General features: G+C 52.2%; 1 protein-coding gene and 1 long non-coding RNA gene across 2 annotated transcripts in view; one reads left to right on the top strand and one right to left on the bottom strand.

Moving 5' to 3' along the window:
• Nucleotides 1–1,591: 1,591 nt before the first annotated feature.
• On the bottom strand, nt 1,592–11,538 carry LOC125096873 (uncharacterized). Its single transcript, XR_007126421.1, has 4 exons — nt 11,470–11,538; nt 3,580–3,677; nt 2,804–2,979; nt 1,592–1,905 (listed from the first exon to the last, which is right to left on the bottom strand). It is a non-coding gene; the product is annotated as an uncharacterized LOC125096873 (long non-coding RNA).
• A 296-nt stretch (nt 11,539–11,834) lies between these two features.
• The window catches only part of CSMD2 (CUB and Sushi multiple domains 2), a 619,562-nt gene continuing 612,978 nt past the window's right edge, over nt 11,835–18,418 (top strand). Inside the window, exon 1 of the mRNA XM_047727770.1 lies at nt 11,835–12,241. Within this exon, the coding sequence (XP_047583726.1) occupies nt 12,052–12,241 (190 nt within the window). The 5' untranslated portion in view covers nt 11,835–12,051. The remainder of the gene's footprint in view (nt 12,242–18,418) is intronic.

Here is an 18,418-nt window from a genome sequence, read left to right on the forward strand (position 1 = left end):
GGGGTGAGAGTGGGGTCAGGGCTCAGGTGCAGAGAGAAGGGCTAAATTAGCAGTTTGCGGCCCAGTGGGCTCCCCCATTCACTGGATGGGCTTCGTTAAACTTGGAACTGACAGCACCTTTGCCTGTTCAGAGTCAGTCCTCGTTCCTCTAGGGTTCCCAGAAAAGGGAGAACTCAATGACTTGGGAGAAGATTGGATAGGAACAGACCCGAGCCAGGTTGAATCCCGACATGGCCATCTCCAAGCTGTGGGACCCCAACCACTTTTTAAACCTCTCCCACACTCCTTCCTTCCTTCTTTCCTTCCCCAGGATCAACTGAGGACCTCCAGTTGAGTTGCTGGGCTCTGAGGAAGCACACAGGTGAACGAGATAGCACGGTCCTTGATTTCCTGAAGCCTATATTTTAGGGCAAGGAGACAGATCGCAAACTAGCAAAGCAGGTAAATAAGCACTCAATACAGATGAAACAAGGGCTCTGAGGGGGCAGGGGGAGGGGAATGGTGGCTGCATTAGAGGGATGTCCTGGTAGGCCTCTTTGAGGAGCTAAGTTAACACAGAAAATGAGACAGAAGGAGGAGAAGGAATCCTTTTCTATAAAATGGTGTTGAAAAATTCTTAAGAAAACCACATTTACAGCACATAGTAGGCACTCAATAAATATGTCTTGGAATGAATTAATGGTATATCATTTGTAAAGAACCTGGCATACAGTAGGTGTCCAATACACAACCTTGCTCTTTAGAAAAGGCCGGAGTTCCTGGAAATGTTGACTCTCAATTTTGAAATCCAAGCTTCATTCCCCTTTGATTTTCATTATAAAATTGAAGATGTGCTCCTTTGGGGAAAATTCTGAGGACCTAGACGGAATAAAATTATAGTTAAGAATGTAGAAAACCTTTTAAGACAGTGTATTTAAAGGAGAAGTGATCATTTCTGATGAAATATTAATAATTCTGAAAATGTCACTCAGTGTTTGTGCTGCTTGGCATTTGGTTGGCTAACACCTATGCTTAGAGCACAACGCCAACAACCCAGCACTGCCCAGGCCACAGGATTCTGGAAACTTGGCCAGCTCACTCACTCGTGTTCTCCCCGCACCCCCCCCACCCCCGCGTAGCAGGAGACTAGGCAGCAGGGGCTAAACTGGAAAGGATTTGGGGGGGGGAATGCAGCAGGGATACAGAATAAAGATAGGGGCATATTTCTTGGAGTACACAGCTGAGGTTTCTAGAAGATTCTGCAAAAAAATGTGAAATAATTCGAAATAGTATAAAGCTATGTCCAATATGCTAGCTGCTAAACCACATGGGGCTATTTTAATTCTATTTTAACATAAATTAAGTTAAAATTTTAGTTCCTTCGTTATATCAACCACATTTCAGGTGCTCCTTGTGGCTTGTGGCTACCATTTTGGACTGCACAGAGAATATTTTCATGGTCATGAAACACATGGACTCTAGAACCAGACTACCTGGATGCAAATTCTGAGTTCATATATTCTGGCCTGGGGATATTAGTTTTCTAGGGCTGCCATAACAAAGTACCACAGAATGGGTGGCTGAAAAAAACCATAAAAATTTATTTCTTCACAGTTCTGGGGGCTGGAAGTTCAAGATCAAGGTGTCCGCAGGGTTGTTTCCTTCTGATGCCTCTCTCATGGGCTCCTGGATGGCTTTCTTCTCCCTGTGTCTTCATACGGTCTTCCCTCTGTGTGTCTGTCCTCTTCTTATAAGGATATCAGTCGTATTGGAATAGGACCCAATCAATGATCTCATTTTACTTTAATCGCTCTTTAAAGGTTCTGTCTCTACTTACAGTCATATTTGGAGGTACTTCCTGGGGGGGTTAGGACTCAACATATGAATTTGGAGGGACACCATTTAGCTCATAACACTTAGTCTCATCTGTAAAATAGAATGATAGTAAAGAACACCTACTTTGTAGAATTGTTGTAGATATACTATTACTAGGTAATTGACACATGAAGTCGCTAGAATGTGGAGCATATAAGACATCCGTAAAAGTGCTGTGTATTAGTTCCTTTGTTGATTACACCAAAATGTGGACTACTGGAGTTTCTAAATAACAGCTTTTGTGCTATGTAGAGGGAGGGAGGACTTTCGCTGTCCTGGGGCAATTAGTCCGTGATGGAGGGACAGACTCAAATCATCCACTAAGCCTTTCTGGGCTTTGTGCATTTTTGAACACCTGCCATGGGCCAAGACTGTACAAGGCAAAGGGCGAGGAGATGATAAAAACCTTTGGCTTAGACATTGCTACAGGCAAGTGAAGGGAGCAAAGCGTTCCATAAGTGCCTGGTAAACAGCAGATGTAGGGGAAACTGGACTTATTCCAGTCTTGTTCAATATATGTAGTGGGTTCCTCCAGTGCCTATGTATCTATGTGCCCAGCACGTGAAATAGTGTCCGTGGCTCCTGTATGCTTCACTTCGAGCATTGGAAAAGGGCAGGGACCAGGCCTGGCTTCGGCACCTTGAACGGTGGTTTCGATCTGTTTGGACACATACTTAAATTACCTGTTACTGCCCTTACGACGCTGAGAAGATTGTTTAACCTCTGTATACCTCGGTTTGCTCATCTGGTGAAATAGGGATAATAAAATACCAACTTCATAGAGTTGTTTTGTGACACCTGAGATAACGCAGGTGCGGAGTTTAAGACAGGGACCCAGTGAATATTAGCTACCATATTTAGGATTTTGAGGTTCTTGCTTTTCTATTTGGAAGCAAGAAAGCCTCAGGAAGAAGCAACTGTCCCTCCCTCTTCCCCAGCCCCCACTCACCTGGCTTCCATCACAGACACTAACATGGCCAGGATGGAACCCTCCTCCAGGTGGGCATAAGCCAGTGCTCCAGGAAGACCTTCACAGGCTGGAAAGCAGCTTCCTCTTGCAGGCCCTATCGCTCATCGAACATATTTGAAACACACCCACCTCTCACCACAAATATAACTTTTTGGCTGTAAAAGAAAAATTGAAAGGATTTTTGCCATTTTGCTTTTGAAAATTTTTGGCCATGAGTAATTTATTTAATTTATGGTCAGCTGTGATTTCTTACTGTGCTTGGTGCCTACCTGGGATGTCTTGCACAGTGAGGAAACTCCAACCTACAGACTGTTATCAAATGTAATGAAATTTTTATGACTACTAAATTCAACCATTAATGAAGTTGACATGATGTTACATTTTGCATTTAATTAAATATTTACTGATTTTAAGGTTGCAGTTTTCTACTTTGTGTTGTGGAGCTAATAAAAACATGTTTAGGCCTCAGACTTTCTTGTATGCCCCCGAAAACCCATAGAGAAACCCCCCTTCATTCCCAGGCCAATGATGCCCTAATGGGTCAGGCTACCCAGATTTGGGAGGGGCGTGCATAGGGAGATCCCAGGTAAATTTCCTGAGGGACAAACCATCAGAACTGGAGGAAAAGGAGGGTACAGCCATGTGTCACAGGAACAGGCTTTCCTGGATATTGTCCTGGCAACTGAACCCAGCCACAGAGCAGCCAACCATTTCCAGGACTTTGAAAAGGACACCAGAATGCTCTGGAAACAAACCTGTGACTCTGGCTTCTCTCTCCTGGCAGCACCGTCGGCAATCCTCGCCATCGCCCAGGGGATTTCATCTCTTATTCTTGCCCCCATTCCTTGCCCACCTGTGAGGAGATTGTTAAGAGTTGAGGCGGAGGTAGAGGCACCTGGGTGGCTCAGTGGTTAAAGCCTCTGCCTTTGGCTCGGATCATGATCCCAGGGTCCTGGGATCGAGCCCGCATTGGCTCTCTACTCAGCAGGGAGCCTGCTTGCCTTCCTGTCTCTGCCTACTTGTGATCTCTGTCAAATAAATAAAATCTTTATTTAAAAAAAAAAAAAGAGTTGAGGCTGTGGTAGCTGATATACTTGAATTTGAATTCCTGCTCTGCTACTTACTACTGAGGGCTTCACACGTGCTTAACTCCTCTGGCATTTCATCATCTGCAAAGGGGTTGAAACGAGACAGGTGCAGAGGGGGAGAGGTTCAGATAGGAAAATGCAAAGTTCCCAGCACAGATTCCTGATTATTGTTCTTACCAGCTAGTAAAGTAAAAGTGGTAGCTTATGAGATGTCTATTTTTTTTTTAAAGATTTTATTTATTTATTTGACAGAGAGAGATCACAAGTAGGCAGAGAGGCAGGCAGAGAGAGAGAGGAAGGGAAGCAGGCTCCCCGCTGAGCAGAGAGCCCGATGCGGGGCTCGATCCCAGGACCCTGGGATCATGACCTGAGCCGAAGGCAGCGGCTTTAACCCACTGAGCCACCCAGGCGCCCCGAGATGTCTATTTTTAAGTTAGGGAAAAGGAAGGCCATAGTTGATGGAAGGAAAGAATACGACTTGGCAGTGGTGTCCCAGTAAGGTAGCAAAAAAGTCAGAACTCATTTGGCCTTTCACTTCCTGCTCTGGCTTTCCTGCCAGACTCATTGTGACAGGCGCCCCGAGAATTTCTGGAGAGGCTGTATGTGGGATCCTTCTCAACTAGAAGCTTGGTGTTCTGCCCTTCCTTCCATAACTTCCATGCCACGAGGTTGGTCACCAGTATGCATTCATTTAAGATTTATGCTAGCCGACTGCTGAGACGATCTGAGGCAGCTTTCAGATTAAAAAGTAAAAATTACAGCTTTGAAGAATAAAGCAAGAACTGACTTCATCTAAAGAAAACAAAGAGTTGCTGCTTTCAAGCACCTGAATTGGTCAGAACGTACTGAGGTAATAAGATAAGAAAACTGGGTATCCCTATTTGTCAGCTAAAGCAAAAATGGAAACACGTCGGAAGGCAGAGTTTTTATTTTCTGACAGCAGAAAATACACATCTTCATCTGTGGAGACAAAATGTTTCCTGGAAATAACCTCAAGCATGAATTTATCATGAGTCCTTGTATAAAGGACGCTGAGTGACATAGTGGGCCATATATTCAATTCTGTTTTCATAAAGACAGAAATGCCATTAAGTTGGTCAGTTTCTCACATCAGGGTTCTCTGAAGATATAAAGCGTAACATTAAATCATAACTCAGAGAGGGCATTTCTTTAAGGAACTCAGATAATGAAGTCTAGGGGAGACACCTTTGGGTCCATTCCACAACCATTGCTGAGCACCTAGTCAAGCATCCATCCATCCATCCATCCACCCACCCACCCAGCAGAGCTCTACCAAATGCCCACCGTGTACCAGGCACTCTAAGTGGCACTGGTGAAGACTGCCAGAGCTGACACCTGGACTGAGTTCTGAAGGACAAACAGGAGGACACCAGACACAGAAGGAGGAAGAGAGCATTCCGGATCTGATCTAGGGAACAGCACATATAAAAGCCCAAGACAAGGGAGAGAGAAAGCAGGCCCATCTCAGGAGTATAAGGGGCTCCAAATGGAGAGGGCATGTGTGGGTGAGTGGGGAGATGGGGGCTAGAGGAGCATATAAGGCACAGGTTAATGGAAGCCCCCGTAGGAAGAAATTAGCAGGGAGCTTGGATTTTACTCTGTAGGTCATGGGGAAGTGTCCTGGGAAGATGGGGGAGCTGTGAAATCAGTGGAGTGCTTGCAAAGTAACTGGTGGCAAAGAGGAGGCTACACTGAATGGGGCAAGAGCAGAACTGGGGCACTTGGGATGTGGCTGTTGTAAGAAACTGGAAAGAAAGACCCTAAGACCTGGGGAATATTAAGAAGGCAATATTTAGATGACTTGGGGGGCTGCCTGGATGACTTGGGGGAAACAGGGAAAGCATCCAGGATGAACCCTGCAGCTTTCTGGCTCAGGAACCCGTGGACGTGGAGACACGGAGCAGAGAGGCAGGATGCGGTGACAGGTTATAAGCCCGGAAGTCCAGGTGTGAGCAGGATGGGGCATGGCATCCCGTGGGACATCCAGGAGGATAGGATGCCAGATCCCCTGTAGGCACTAGGGACCTAGACCTTCAGGAGGTTTCTGCCAGAGGCAACTCTCAGTCCACCAACTCTCAGTGGGGGGGGGGGGGGGGCAGTGAGAAGTGGGACAATTACAGAGCCTGGAGAGTGCAGAAGTGAGATCTCCAGCCCCTCCTGCCCTTCTATCAGCATCCCAGACTGCACAAAGGCTGCGGAAGCCTCAGGCTACCTCCCTCCCAGCGCTTGCCTACACTGCTTGCTTCCAGGACCTGGTTGCCTCTCCCCCACCTCTTTCCCGAGGCTGAGCCAGGAACCCTCCTCCTTTCTACCCCCTGCTATATTGAATCCTGCTTTGCTGTTTATCTCCCTTCCCTATAAACTTTATCAACTCCCTGAGGGCAGGGACTACTGGCAAGGTCTTATTCTTCTTTCTGTGTTCGTCATTGCTTCCTCCAGACCCAGTGCAGAGCCTGGTTTGCTGAGCAACATTTGAGACATGGACAAATGAACAAGTGAGGAATAAGCCCATGACTACATGGAATATTCCAGAAGAAACCATGCAGGGGTGCGCAAGGGTACTGCCAGCTGCTGGGGCATGTCCCAGTATTCCAGTGGCTCAATGCTGTGAAAGATCATGTCTCATACAAGAGTCTGATGCTGGTGTTTCTGGTTGATGGTGATTTTCCTCCACACCGTGATTTGGGATCCAGGCTTCTTCCAGCTTGTGGCACTGCCATCGCGAGGGACACACACACTCTGCTCCAGCCAGCGGATGGAGGAGAAAGGATGAGAGGATTTTATGGGATCAGCCTTGAAGTGATATCCACCACTTCTGCTTACTTTCTTTTGGCTGGGACCCTGTCTTGTAACGTTACCCAATTCCAAAGGGGACTGGGACATGTAGACACTACTCAGGGACACTTCAGCCCTTCTCAATATCTTGGGCTGCATAATTTGGGAGGGGGTGGAGGAGAGCTTCCCCAGGGGGTTATAGGATGTCCATCAGTATCCCTGACCTCTACCCTCTAGAGGCCAATAGCACCCTCCAGTTGCAGCTGTTGTCAAATGTCCCCCAGGGGACAGCATTGCCCCTGATTGAGAACAGTTGCTACATTCCATGGAAGGGGAAGCAAGGGCTTCTGAGATCCAGCTAGCTGGCCAAGCTGCAAGGGAGCCCAGCAGGAGGGACAGGGGCCACCTAGGACAGGTGCCACTTGAGCTGGGCGGTGGTTAGGACCATTTACTCTGCACGGTAAGAGAGGAAAGGTACTACTGTTAGAGGAGACAGTGGGAGTAAAGGCACGGAGGCATGACAGCATAGCTGACTGGAGCTTCCAAGTGGAGATGATAGTCTAGGGTAGCCCCTAGAGGGACAAACTAGAGCTAGCCCTAGAGATAGGATAGTCTAAGATAGCCCCTAGAGATCATTGCATTGTGGCCTCTGACAAGCCAAGGAGAAAGCTGACCTCTTTTGCCACTGGTGGGAGTGCTGTCCCTCTCCTTGTATCACAAATAGATTTTTCTATAAGAATTCGGGGGACCCCCCCCACTTGGTAGCCTTGGAAAAAGGGCTAACTAGGGGCCCTTCTCACTTCTCCCTCCTGGCATCTGAGGCCCACAGACTCACTGCCCTTCGTTCTGGGCCTTTTCTTCCTGAAACCCCTGTCACCTCTTCCTGGGGAGCAGATCGCTGTCATGTCCACAGTGACAGCCTTGCTCTTGGGACAGAGGAGCTTCTGTGTGATCATACTGGTGATTTACAATCCCTGCCCTCTACTCAGACCCCAGGCTCCTCCTTGGAGCCTTTGCCTTTGCTCTGTGGTCCTTCTCTGCCCTCCTGCTGACCCCCCCCCACACACACACTTTCCTGCCGCCCCCACCCCATGGCTTCAGAAATCTCCTGCATTTTCTTCTTGGGTCAGAATGAAAATTGCAGGGCATCAAGTCTCCAGACCCTCCTTAAATCAGGCTGAATTCTCCAGCGCATCAGGTCTTGTTTTCTTTCTAAAATGAACTCTGATCTTATCTGGATATTAGGCTTATCTTGGCGAGTCACTATACTGCATTGGGCTTTTTTTGCAACGTGATATTGTGGAGGCATCTTGACCTGTGGCTGCCTACTGTTCTGGGGAGAAATGAAGGGGCATGTAGGGGGCCAGCCCTGGAGGCTGGGCTGAGAGACACCCTCTCCTAGGCTACAGCAGGGTGGGCCGTTATCATCTCTTGGACTCCTGCCTCTCCCTTGCTCCATGAATGTTCCTAAGGCTCCTGTCTCTGCCTATACCCACATCTCTTCCAGCAAAGACTACTGCAGTCACCTTCCAAGTGCATTCCCTTTTTCTGCCCCTTCCTTCCCATCTGTTCCCCACAGAGAAGTCAGAGTACATGCCAGGCTGTGCCCCTTGGCTTCTACTTCCTAGAAATAAAAAATCCACCTCTCTGGGTTTCAGAGCTGTCCACCTTTCTGTGGAGTATCTCCTGCTAAAGCCATCATGCTACACGCAGCCCTAACAGATCTCTCTTTAAATATATATACCCACAATCATGCCTGTGCTTCCTTTCCTCCCTCCACCTGCTTTCCTTTTGTGGGTAGAATTGTGTCTCCTTCCCCAAATTCGTATGTTGAAGTCCTAACTCCCAGTGTCTCAGAATGGGACTGTATTTGGAGACAGTGTTTTGAAGAGGAAATCATTAAAATGAGATTAGGGTGGGCCCTAATCCAGTGGCTGATGTCCTTCTAAGAAGAGGTGACTGGGACACAGACAGGTACAGGGGGAGACAATATGAAGGGATAGGGAGAAGGCCATCTACAAGTCAAGGAGAGAGGACTGAGAAGGAGCCAACCCTGTGGACACCTTGATCTCAGACGTCTAGCCTCCAGAACTATGAGAAAATGAGTTTCTGTGGTTTAAGCTAGGCACTCTGTGGTACTTTCTTAAGGCAGCCCTCGTGAACTAATACAGCTCTTGCTCTCACTGTCTGTGGCTAAAATCCAAACTCTTCACCCATCCCCTTTGCCTCTGCACGATCTGGTTCCAATGCCCCCCCGCTACCCTCACCTGCAGGGTGTCCCCTCTTGCTCATTTGATGCAGCCCTACACCCTGTCTCTTACCCTTGTCTTTTTTTCAGAGCCTTGTCCATGTCCCCTGAACCAAAAATCCCTTTCCCACCTCTTTACAGGCCTGTGCTGCTTAATTTAGATCCTGCTTTCAAGGTCACCACCTCCGAGAGGCCTGCCCAGACAGACCACCTATTTAAGTTACATCCCCCCCACCCCCCACCCCATAGTCTTTCTCAGAACACCATGAACTTTTCCTTCATGGTGTCCTTAATTAGTAACGTCATCTAAATTTATCTATTACCTACTTGCACCAAGCCGGGGACTGTTCACCTGGGTGGATATTCATTATCTAGTACTGTCCATCGTGTAAAGATGCTCACTAAATATTTGTTGAGTAAATCTTCATCTTGCCAAAATCTCTATCCAGGCCTCGGAGCCCAGCCAAAATCCTACTTCCCTCCTTAAATGAAGAGACTTTCATTCCCCCAAGTCCAAGACAAGCTTAGTCTTGATTTGTCTCTGTAACAGGTCCCTTGTGGCATGGTGATCACCATCGCCCGACTGTCAGGGTTCTGTGTAGGGTGCCCAACTCTGCCCCACATCTTTCCAAGCTGGCCTGCACACTGAGGATCTCTGCATTGCCCACAGCACAGGCTGGCACATGGCCCAGAGCCCAGGGGGCCTCAGTAAATGTATGTGGACCCAAATAGATCAGAGAGAGGGTTGAATGGTGGAGGAAGTAACTGGGCCATTTATAGGGATGAAAAGTACGCCCCTGCCCTCCATATCCCCCAAAGAGAAGGATAACAAACATTCCTATTGCCAGGGAAGGTTTAGGGGGGCAAACCTCAGCTGTGGGTTGCAGCCACAGAGCAAAGTTCTGGGGCTAAGAAGGGGCTAGGGGCAGTACACTGGCCTGGAGCCCCAGAATTATAGAGCAGTCCAGACTCTTCTGCCCAGCTGTGGGCTACTGGGGAGGGCTGGGCATCTGCCAGCTCTTCTCTGGAGGGGGACCCAGGAGGCAGGAGAAGGGGAAGGCCCAAGCTTAGAAGCCAGGAGCCCACCCCAGGGAAGGCCCCAGCCAACAGCCCCCCAAGGCTGCCATCCACTCACGGCACAGCCAGTCCCTCCCTCCTCCCCAGGGCTGGTGGGAAGGCCCTGGCCAGTCTTGGCGGGCTGAGCTCTCTCTTTCAGGGGCTGGGCCTGGACAATGGGAAGCGAAAAGCCCCCTCCCCACTGCCCTGGGGACATAAAGCAGGCCTTTCACTGTGGAGTTCTGGCTGCTTCGGTTGGTTCTTGGCACCCGGCAAGAGGGCGTCAGGAGGGGCGAGAAAACAAGTGTGTTGGGGGTGGGGTTGGGCCGGCGATTCGGAGGATGCTAGCCGGCCCTGGGCCACCCGGCAGGCTCCCCAGCTGTGGGATGAGCTCATGCAGGGAAACCGGAACAACTTGGGGTGGGGGTGGGGGATGGGCATCAAGGAGGCTGGGAGATCGTGGCTCTGGGGAGCAAGTTTTTCCTGGGGGGTAAGAACAAGCATCCACTCCTCCGGCCCTGCGCATCACCCTCCCCATTGGAGATCGGCAATCCCGTAGCCCTTTTCAGGCTGTTTCCCGGAAATTCCCAGGCCCAGCCGATAGCCGGCCACTGGCCAGGGGACTCGCAGAACCGGAGCTCAGGCTCGGCCAAACCCCCTAAGCCCGGAGCTCAGCTTCTCTCTTGTGCTTCAGGCAAAGGGGGTGGGGTGCTCACCGACTAGTGTCTTTCCGCTGGGCGAGCCAGCGGGGACCTTCCCCACCCCCAGCCTTGCCCCTCCCGGTCCCCCCGCCCCCCCCCCCCCCCCCCCCCCCCCGCAGTGGCTCTTCCTTCTCGCCCAGAGTTTGGCATAGACAACGAAGGAGCCATCGTGACTGACAGAGGAGCCTAGGGAAGATGAGACTGAGACAGCGACCGACTGGGGGTGGGGGATGGGGTGGGACCCGACGCTGGGTCTTTGGGGGCAGGTGGCAGCGGCGACGGGGTAGAGGTGGGGAGCAGCTCACCCCACTGGGAAAAATTCTCCCGTTTGGGGGCCGTGGCTGGGAGGGGGAGGGGAAGGGGAGAAGCAGGGTCCAGTTTTTTAATTTTGAGGATAAATTGTACAAGTAACTCTTGCATCGTCCTTTCACCAACCTCACCTGCCCCACGCACCTCCCCCCAATCCCCCACCCCTCCACCCGAGCGCATACAGGCACTCCTCCCTCCATCCTGATTTTGTCTTAGGGTAGGGGTAGGACCGCCCCAGCCAAATAACCTGTCGCCCCCACCCCCCGCCCAATTCTTAACCCCCGTGTGAGCGCACACACCCTTCTCCTGGGATGGGGTAGAAGGCTATTGCGAATGGGCCTCCTAAATAAACATCGGCCCCGATCCCCAGATTGCAAGTTCAAAGCCACCACCCATGATCCGCTCTTAAGAGCCCTGACTTGGGGAACCGCGTCCTTCTCTGGTTACCTTTTCCCAGACAGTATTCCAATTTCCAAACGTGGAAGAGGCGTGTGTGTGTGTGTCCGCGTGTGTGTCGCTATCACTGTGTGTATGTGTGCGCGTGTGTATGAGGGGTGTATTCATGGGTGATCTTATAAATGGAAACGAGAAGACTGAACTTAAAAGAAACTGGTCAATTGTAAAACAAACAGGAATAAACAACCCTTTAGATGTAATTTGGGGTTTATCTGGAGGTGGAGGTGGCGCGGAAGAGGAACCCCCACCCTCCAATATTTTTTCCTTTGCTACGCCTCCACCCCCAGCATTTGGAGCGGCGGAGAAGCGGCTCCGGAGTGATTAATCCGGGGATAATTCACCCCCCCGCCCCCCGGCGCGAACCCCGCGAAGCGGGATTGGAGCGAGTCATTTCCGAGAGCGCAGCGCGCCTCTCCCCGGCCGGGCGGACACTTGGTTCATTCCAGCCGCAGAAGCTCAGGGCTCCCGCGTACCGGGATTTTTTTCCGAGCAGAAAAAAGCTCCAGAGCTCTCCTGACCTCCTTTCTCCTCGGCGGTGAGCAGAGCCTCTCCCTCCGCGCTGCCGGCCGCGCCATGCCGCGCTCGCGGGGACTGGAGCAGGGACGCTGCGGCTGCCCCGCGGGGAGGGCTCGCGGCGAAGCCGGGATTTCGGCGCTCGTTTCGGGCGCCGGGAGCCGCTGGGGCCGCCCGCCGCCGCAGCCGACGCCGCCGCCGCTGCTGCTGCTACTGGGCTGGGGGCTGCTCGGCGCCTCGGCCGCCGCGGGTAAGTCCGGTCGCGCGGTTCGGAGCCGCGGCCGCCGCGCGCCCCACCCGAGCCCCGCGCCCACCCCTCCCTGGCAGGGTCCCTGTCTCTTTCCTCTCTCTCGCCCTTAACCTTCCCAACTCCCAGTCGCCCACCCTCCTGCTCAGCCTCGCTTCAGTCGATCCCCCATCCTCCTCCCACCGTCAGCCGCGTCCTCACCTCCACCCTCACCCTCCTTGCTGCCCTCAACCCCAGCCGCAACTTGGCCGGTTTCGGCCAGCGTGGGGAGCCTGGGATATAGACATCCCGGCCGGGGCTGGGGGCACCCGGATTCAGTTTCACTGGTTTCAGTTGCTCCAGCCTCCCAGCCCCCCCGGTGCCAGGCTTTCCCCGGATAAACTTTCCTGGAGCCCTACCCCCACCGCCGCCTCCCGATTCCGGTTGGCACGCGGGTCCTGGGGGCTGGAAAGGAATGGCGCGCCCCCTCCCCGTTTCCGCGTCTGCAGGGTCTGCCCTTCCTGCCCCCGCCCATTTTCTCGTGAATGAAGCCCGTGCCCCAGCCTGAGCCGTCTCGAGACTGCGGCCACCACCCCCTCCCCAAGTGTCCCCCTCCCCCCGGCGCTCAGGGCTAGAAGAGGGGGGGCGGTCAGGTGGGCGCGCGCCCAGGGCCAGGGTCCCGCGCACGCCTTGCGGGAAGACTCAGGTGGGGGCTGGAGGGTGCTGAGCCACAGGGAGGCGGCGTCGGGGGTTGTGCCCGGGGGCGGGGGAGGGAGTGTCGCCGCCAGGTTCCGCGCCGCCACATTCCCCTCGGTTCCCACTCCGCGCCAAAGTGCCCTTTCCCGCGCCCTGCTGCAGCCGAGCGGCGGGGCTGCGGCTGCGGCGGCGCGGGCGGCAGGACCTGCTCCAGGCGACCGAGTCAGGGAGGGGGCAGACCAGGCGGGTGCGACGAATCCCGGAACTTCGCGGGTGTTTGGCTGCAGCTTGCAGTCCCGGGAAGGCTCGCGGACCTTCGGGAGAACCCAGTCCCCAGTAGGGACCAGTGGCCCCGACTGGTGCCCTTCCACTTTATCTCTTGCGCCGCTCTGAGGCTCAGCGCTAGCCACAGCCTAGAAAGTTCCGCGTGCCCGGGTGGGGACGGGTCCAACGGGCGACGCCTGGGCCGGATTTTTATTTACTTGGGAGGCTGACACTCACTGGGGGAGAAAACCCCTAACACCTGCTGCCTAGGCTAGGACTTGGGCACCTCCGGCCTGGATACGTGGGGTTTTTGTTTGTTTTTTGTTTGTTTTTTTAAACCACCGATTGAACCTTTGAAGGCTTGGCCTCCGCCACTCCAGCATCCCCGTGCTCCCTTCTTGGAAAGTGCGCCCCTTCCCTGGCAAGCCTTGCGGCCCGCTCTGGGTTCCAGCGTCTTGTGAACCCGAACCTGCAGATGGTCGCCAGCCCCTTAGCGGGGAATGTTAGGGTAGCTGTTCTGGGAAGGCGCCCCGAGCTTCGAGCTTCGAGCTTCGGCTTTCCCATCCCGACTTGACCGGACTTTCTTGGTTTTTCTAGGAGTCATAGCTGCCGACACCCAGAGAGGGGCGCCCGCGGTGCGCTCGCCTAGGAGCTCTGGCCTTGCGCGCACACCCACACCCACTGGGTGGCTGCGCTGTTCCCTACGATGCCGCTGGTCCCCCAGACCTGCCACATGGGCGGTGGGAGGAACCGCTGCTCGGGACTGGGACTGTCAGGGCTCTCCGACGTTTGTCCAGGTGTGGCTTTGCAGACTTAGATTGGCCCTGAGGCCATGGAACTGTTTTTATGGCTAGATCTGTCCCTGCCCCCTGGGCATGTCATGCCCCTGGGGAAAGAAAAAGGCCTTCTCCCTGGAGCTTGCACAGTGCTGGGCGGTGCTGGAATCCTGCCTTGTAGATCCGTTGGCTTCCAGCTCTTTGGTCAGCAGAGCAGTTGGCGGTGGTGATGGCTTGGAGGAGGAGGCATTTGCTCTCTGGCCAGTGGCTCTGGCTTCCAGTGCTTCCAGTATATTTCTTTCTAAACCTTTCCCGCATTCAGATCTGCTGTTTGGCCTTGCCAGCAGCAGAGGTTTGGAAATGGACTTGGTGACGGATGATCGCAGGCTTTGGCAGTTTCAAGGGGGAAGAACATTCATTTTGTGTTCTCTGTACACTGTTGACTTTGAAAGACGCTCAGGACTGAACTGTCTCCCTTGCTTGGACCCGTGAGGACTGAATACAATGATTATAAGGATTTGAGAAGGGGGAGCCTCCTCACTCACCTTTGCCTTAGACCCTCAACCCTTCTGTCAGGGTCAGGCCGGTCTCACACTCCCCCTGGCTCTGTCCCCCAGAGAGACCTCCCATCATTTACCTTCTCTGTTAACTCTGGCTCAGTCTGTCTCCCTTCTTCCATGTCCCCTTGACCTGCGAACTGCTTGCTCTATAACCTAAAACAAGCTAACCAGACTTCTTGGCCCTGTTGACCTTCTCCCTACCATCCCTTTGCCTTTACAAGTGTCTTCAAATGGGTCTTCAAATCACTTTCTTGGCTACTGTTCACTCTGCAATCTGCCTTCTGTCCCCGGGATTGGAAGTCTCCAAGAGAGATCTCCAAGGACTACTCTGATTGTCATGTCCATTGCAATGTACTTTAACTCTGTGTTTGTCTTCCTTTATCTCTGTGGCTTTGAACACTTTGGGTTACTCTTTTTTTAAACATTTCTTCCTTGGGCTTCTGGGATACTGTGCTATGCCGATTTCTCTCCTGCCTCTTGGCTGTTCCTTCGCACTGTCTGGTGGTTAGCACTTCTTCCCCTCCTGTAAGCATTTCTTACAGCCTTCTAGTCCTTGTGCCTTTCCTCGCTTCCTTTCCCCACTTTGCAGGTGAGCTCAACCCGGTCCCGCCCTTCCACCACCACACTCTGAAGCTTCCAGATGTCTCCTGCCAAGACGCTTCTCCTGACGTATCTTTTGGTATCCTAGCCCATGGAAGCTCTGGGTCTAGACAGCCCATGTATCCAGCTGACTCTTGGATAGCTTCACCTAGATGTTTCCTTTCTAGAGAAAATTCATTAGCTCCTTTCCTGAACTTCCAGGATTCCCCGTGTAGGCTGGTGGTTCTTCCCAGTTACCCAGCCCAGAAACCTTAATGTCATCTTCAACTCCTTCCCTATCAGGTGGCCATCAAGTGCCTACCTTCAACTTTGACTAACCCTAGCTACTTTTCTCTGGATTCAGAGGCTCTGAGCATTGACAAGGCTGTTGTGTCTCCTATATGCTTACTAAGTAATTCAAAATAAAAGCAACATTGACCTGTGAGTTTAAGGAATTCCACCAAAGTTCTGATTTTCCCCGTGCTAACCACTTCATTGCCTTAAAAAAAAAAATCAAATACCAAATTATTATTATTTTTTAAATTCTGTTTTGCTTATTCCCTAAGTGCTTGTTGTTAGAGGTGTCTTGGGGACTGGAGCACTGACCATACCCAGTGTTTGATTATAATACTAATTGAGTTGTCCTCAAAGTATTTGTTTGTTTGTCTCACATATTGAACTGTGAGCTTCCCGAAGACAGGGATAGTACTTTTTTCTCTTGGTATCCCCAGCACCCAGCTCAGGACTTTGCATAGAATTAGTGCCTGATAAATGGTTGTTAAATCAGCAGATGGTTTTGAAACTTTTTTTTTTTTTTAACCCTTGGATGGTTTTCTAGGGACTGATAAAGCTAAATCAAGAATTTCAGTAGCCAGGACAGCCAGAGATGACAATGACGCCTGGTCCCCTGTTGCTTCCGCCCCCCAGAACTAAATGTCACAGATTGGTAAGATAGTTCCTTAGATTTCAGAACTGATGCACAAGCCCTTAGCTATCATTGTCCCCACTCCCCCAAAGGAAAGATACTCAACCACTCAGTTACCAGTATATGGATTTGAATTTTCATTTGCCATGGAACTGCAAGTTTTTGGTTTTCAAGAAAGAAGCTGACTGTAGCAGGTAATGTTGAGCACGTCTCTGGCTTGAGAGAGCGTGGCTTTGTTGAAGGTGAGGCTGGGAGCGTGTGCAAGGGGACTGGAGAATAAGATGGCAGGCTCTCAGACTACGGGGTTTGGGTTGGTCCACGAGAGTCCAGCAGGTGGCTTTGGCAGCGCCACCTGGATGCAGGTGTGTGACCTGCCCCTGCCTCACCATGGTTTTTTTGCCAGCAGGACTAAAGGCCTCTGATTGGCCCGCAGAGCCAGATGGTCCTTGTAGAAAACTGGTCGACCTCTTCAAGGCTCAGGGTCCCACTTGGGAAAGCGGCATGTCATTCCTGTGTTGTGGGAAACACTAGAAGTCAGAGATGCACCAGACCCAACACGTACCTACCTCATCCAGAGTGCCCATTTAGTACAAGCTGGGGCTGAAGTGGGGACCTTGAAGGCAGAAGCCTCAGCGAGGAAGTGAGTGAGCCCTCAGCAAGGCTTCAGCAACCCTCAGGTGCCCCGAGATACCCAGATGGCTGGTGGTCCCTGAGTCCCCATCATGAGCTGACCCCATCCCCACCACTTGGTCGGGTGAACTCAAGCCTCACTGCAACCTGGTGAGGGCAGCAATCTTATTATCCCCTTTTTGTATGGCAAGAAATAGGTTCAGAGAACTACATAACTTAACCACACAACAGTCAATGGCCAAGCTAGGCCTTGAAGCCAGTTTGCCCAACTCCAGATCCTTTACTCATAACCACACTGTTGTCCAGCTTCTAAGGGGTCCAGGCTGGCACCATTCCCCTGGAATCCTTCTGCCCAGGCTGCCTGCCTCTGCCCTGCTTTTTCTCCCAGGGCTGTTTCCCCCCAAGTGCTGCTGGGCACTTGAGGCTTGGACCCCAGGCTTTCAGCCCCTCAGGCAGCCATGGTCCATCCATGTTCACCACAGCTACTGTGACTGCACAAGCATCCTTGGTCTGCTGCTCCCAAACCCCCATCTTGACTGAGACCTCTAGTGGCCTCTCAGCCCCCAAGATCCCCCTGCTATAAAGCTCAGCAGGACATATTGGAATGTCTTGGTTAGTGAGGTGGCACCTGTCCGTAATCCCTAAAGGCCCATGCACCCATGCAGGCCGGTGTAGCCCAGACCCCAGCCCCCAGCAGACACCCGAAGAGCACCTGTCCAGAGGATGAAAGGCAGGTTCTCTGGAACCCGAGGCCTCCTTACCCTCACACTGCCCTCTTGGACATTCCCAAGGCAAGGGGTTTGGAGGAGTGGGAAGGGGGGAAGAAGCGCCCTCAAGTGGGAGGTGGCCCAGGCCCTTCTGGGGAGCACCCAGATAGTAGCTTTCCTTTGGGGAGTCTGGCTAAATGGCTAAATGCTTCGTAGACATTACTATTCAGTTTGCATAACCATCCAGGCACTTTATCATATTTGAAGAGACGAAGGCTCACAAGCATTTTGGCCAAGGTTTTAGAGAAGATAGGTAAAGGAGGCAGGATCAGCCCCCAGGGCTACTCGACTCCAGGGGCCGCTTGCTTAATTCCTGGAAAGCAGTTGTCATGGTGCTGGACACCCTGTTAGCAACCAGTGCCTGTTAGATGCTGTCCCCACCGCCACCACTGCCCCCTTGCCCATGCTGCTGCTACTGTCTACTTGCTTCAGGAACCAGCCTTGCAGAATTGGGAGGGAAACAGGTCTAACCCCTGTTAGGTGGGCTTGGGGTCTGAGAGCCCACTGGAGGTCTCAGGTGTCTAACACGTGCCCCTCTGACATGCAGCTCGATGCATCACAAGAACCTTTTCATTTCTCCCACTGAAAGGACACCTTTAAGAACCTGGCCAACTCACCCAACCCCATCAACGCTGGTCCCGCCTCTTCCTAGAAGGGTCATGGGGGAGGGTCCTCAAGTTCCTCCTAGAAGTTGGACAATGTCCCTGATATGGCGCTGGGGTTTCAGTCCTTGAGGGAGGGAGATGGCCTCCCAACCCCTCCTCTCTGCCTGCTGCAGAGATCTTCCACAACAGGGGTACATGGGGGTGAACTTGAAACTGGAGGGTTGCTGCAGAGTTCTCTACCTCAAAGAGACACTGTGTCTTTGTGGCTTCACTGGCTTTGAACAGAGCTTGGCTCTCCCTTAGACCCACAGAAGGCAAAGGGTAGACTATGCAATGTGGGGTTTTCTCAACTTGAAAATGATAGTGATGTTCTTAGAGCTCTCTGCTGACTCTCGTAAG

This window comes from Lutra lutra, chromosome 4, assembly GCF_902655055.1.
Source record: "Lutra lutra chromosome 4, mLutLut1.2, whole genome shotgun sequence".
Classification (NCBI taxonomy): Eukaryota; Metazoa; Chordata; class Mammalia; order Carnivora; family Mustelidae; genus Lutra; species Lutra lutra.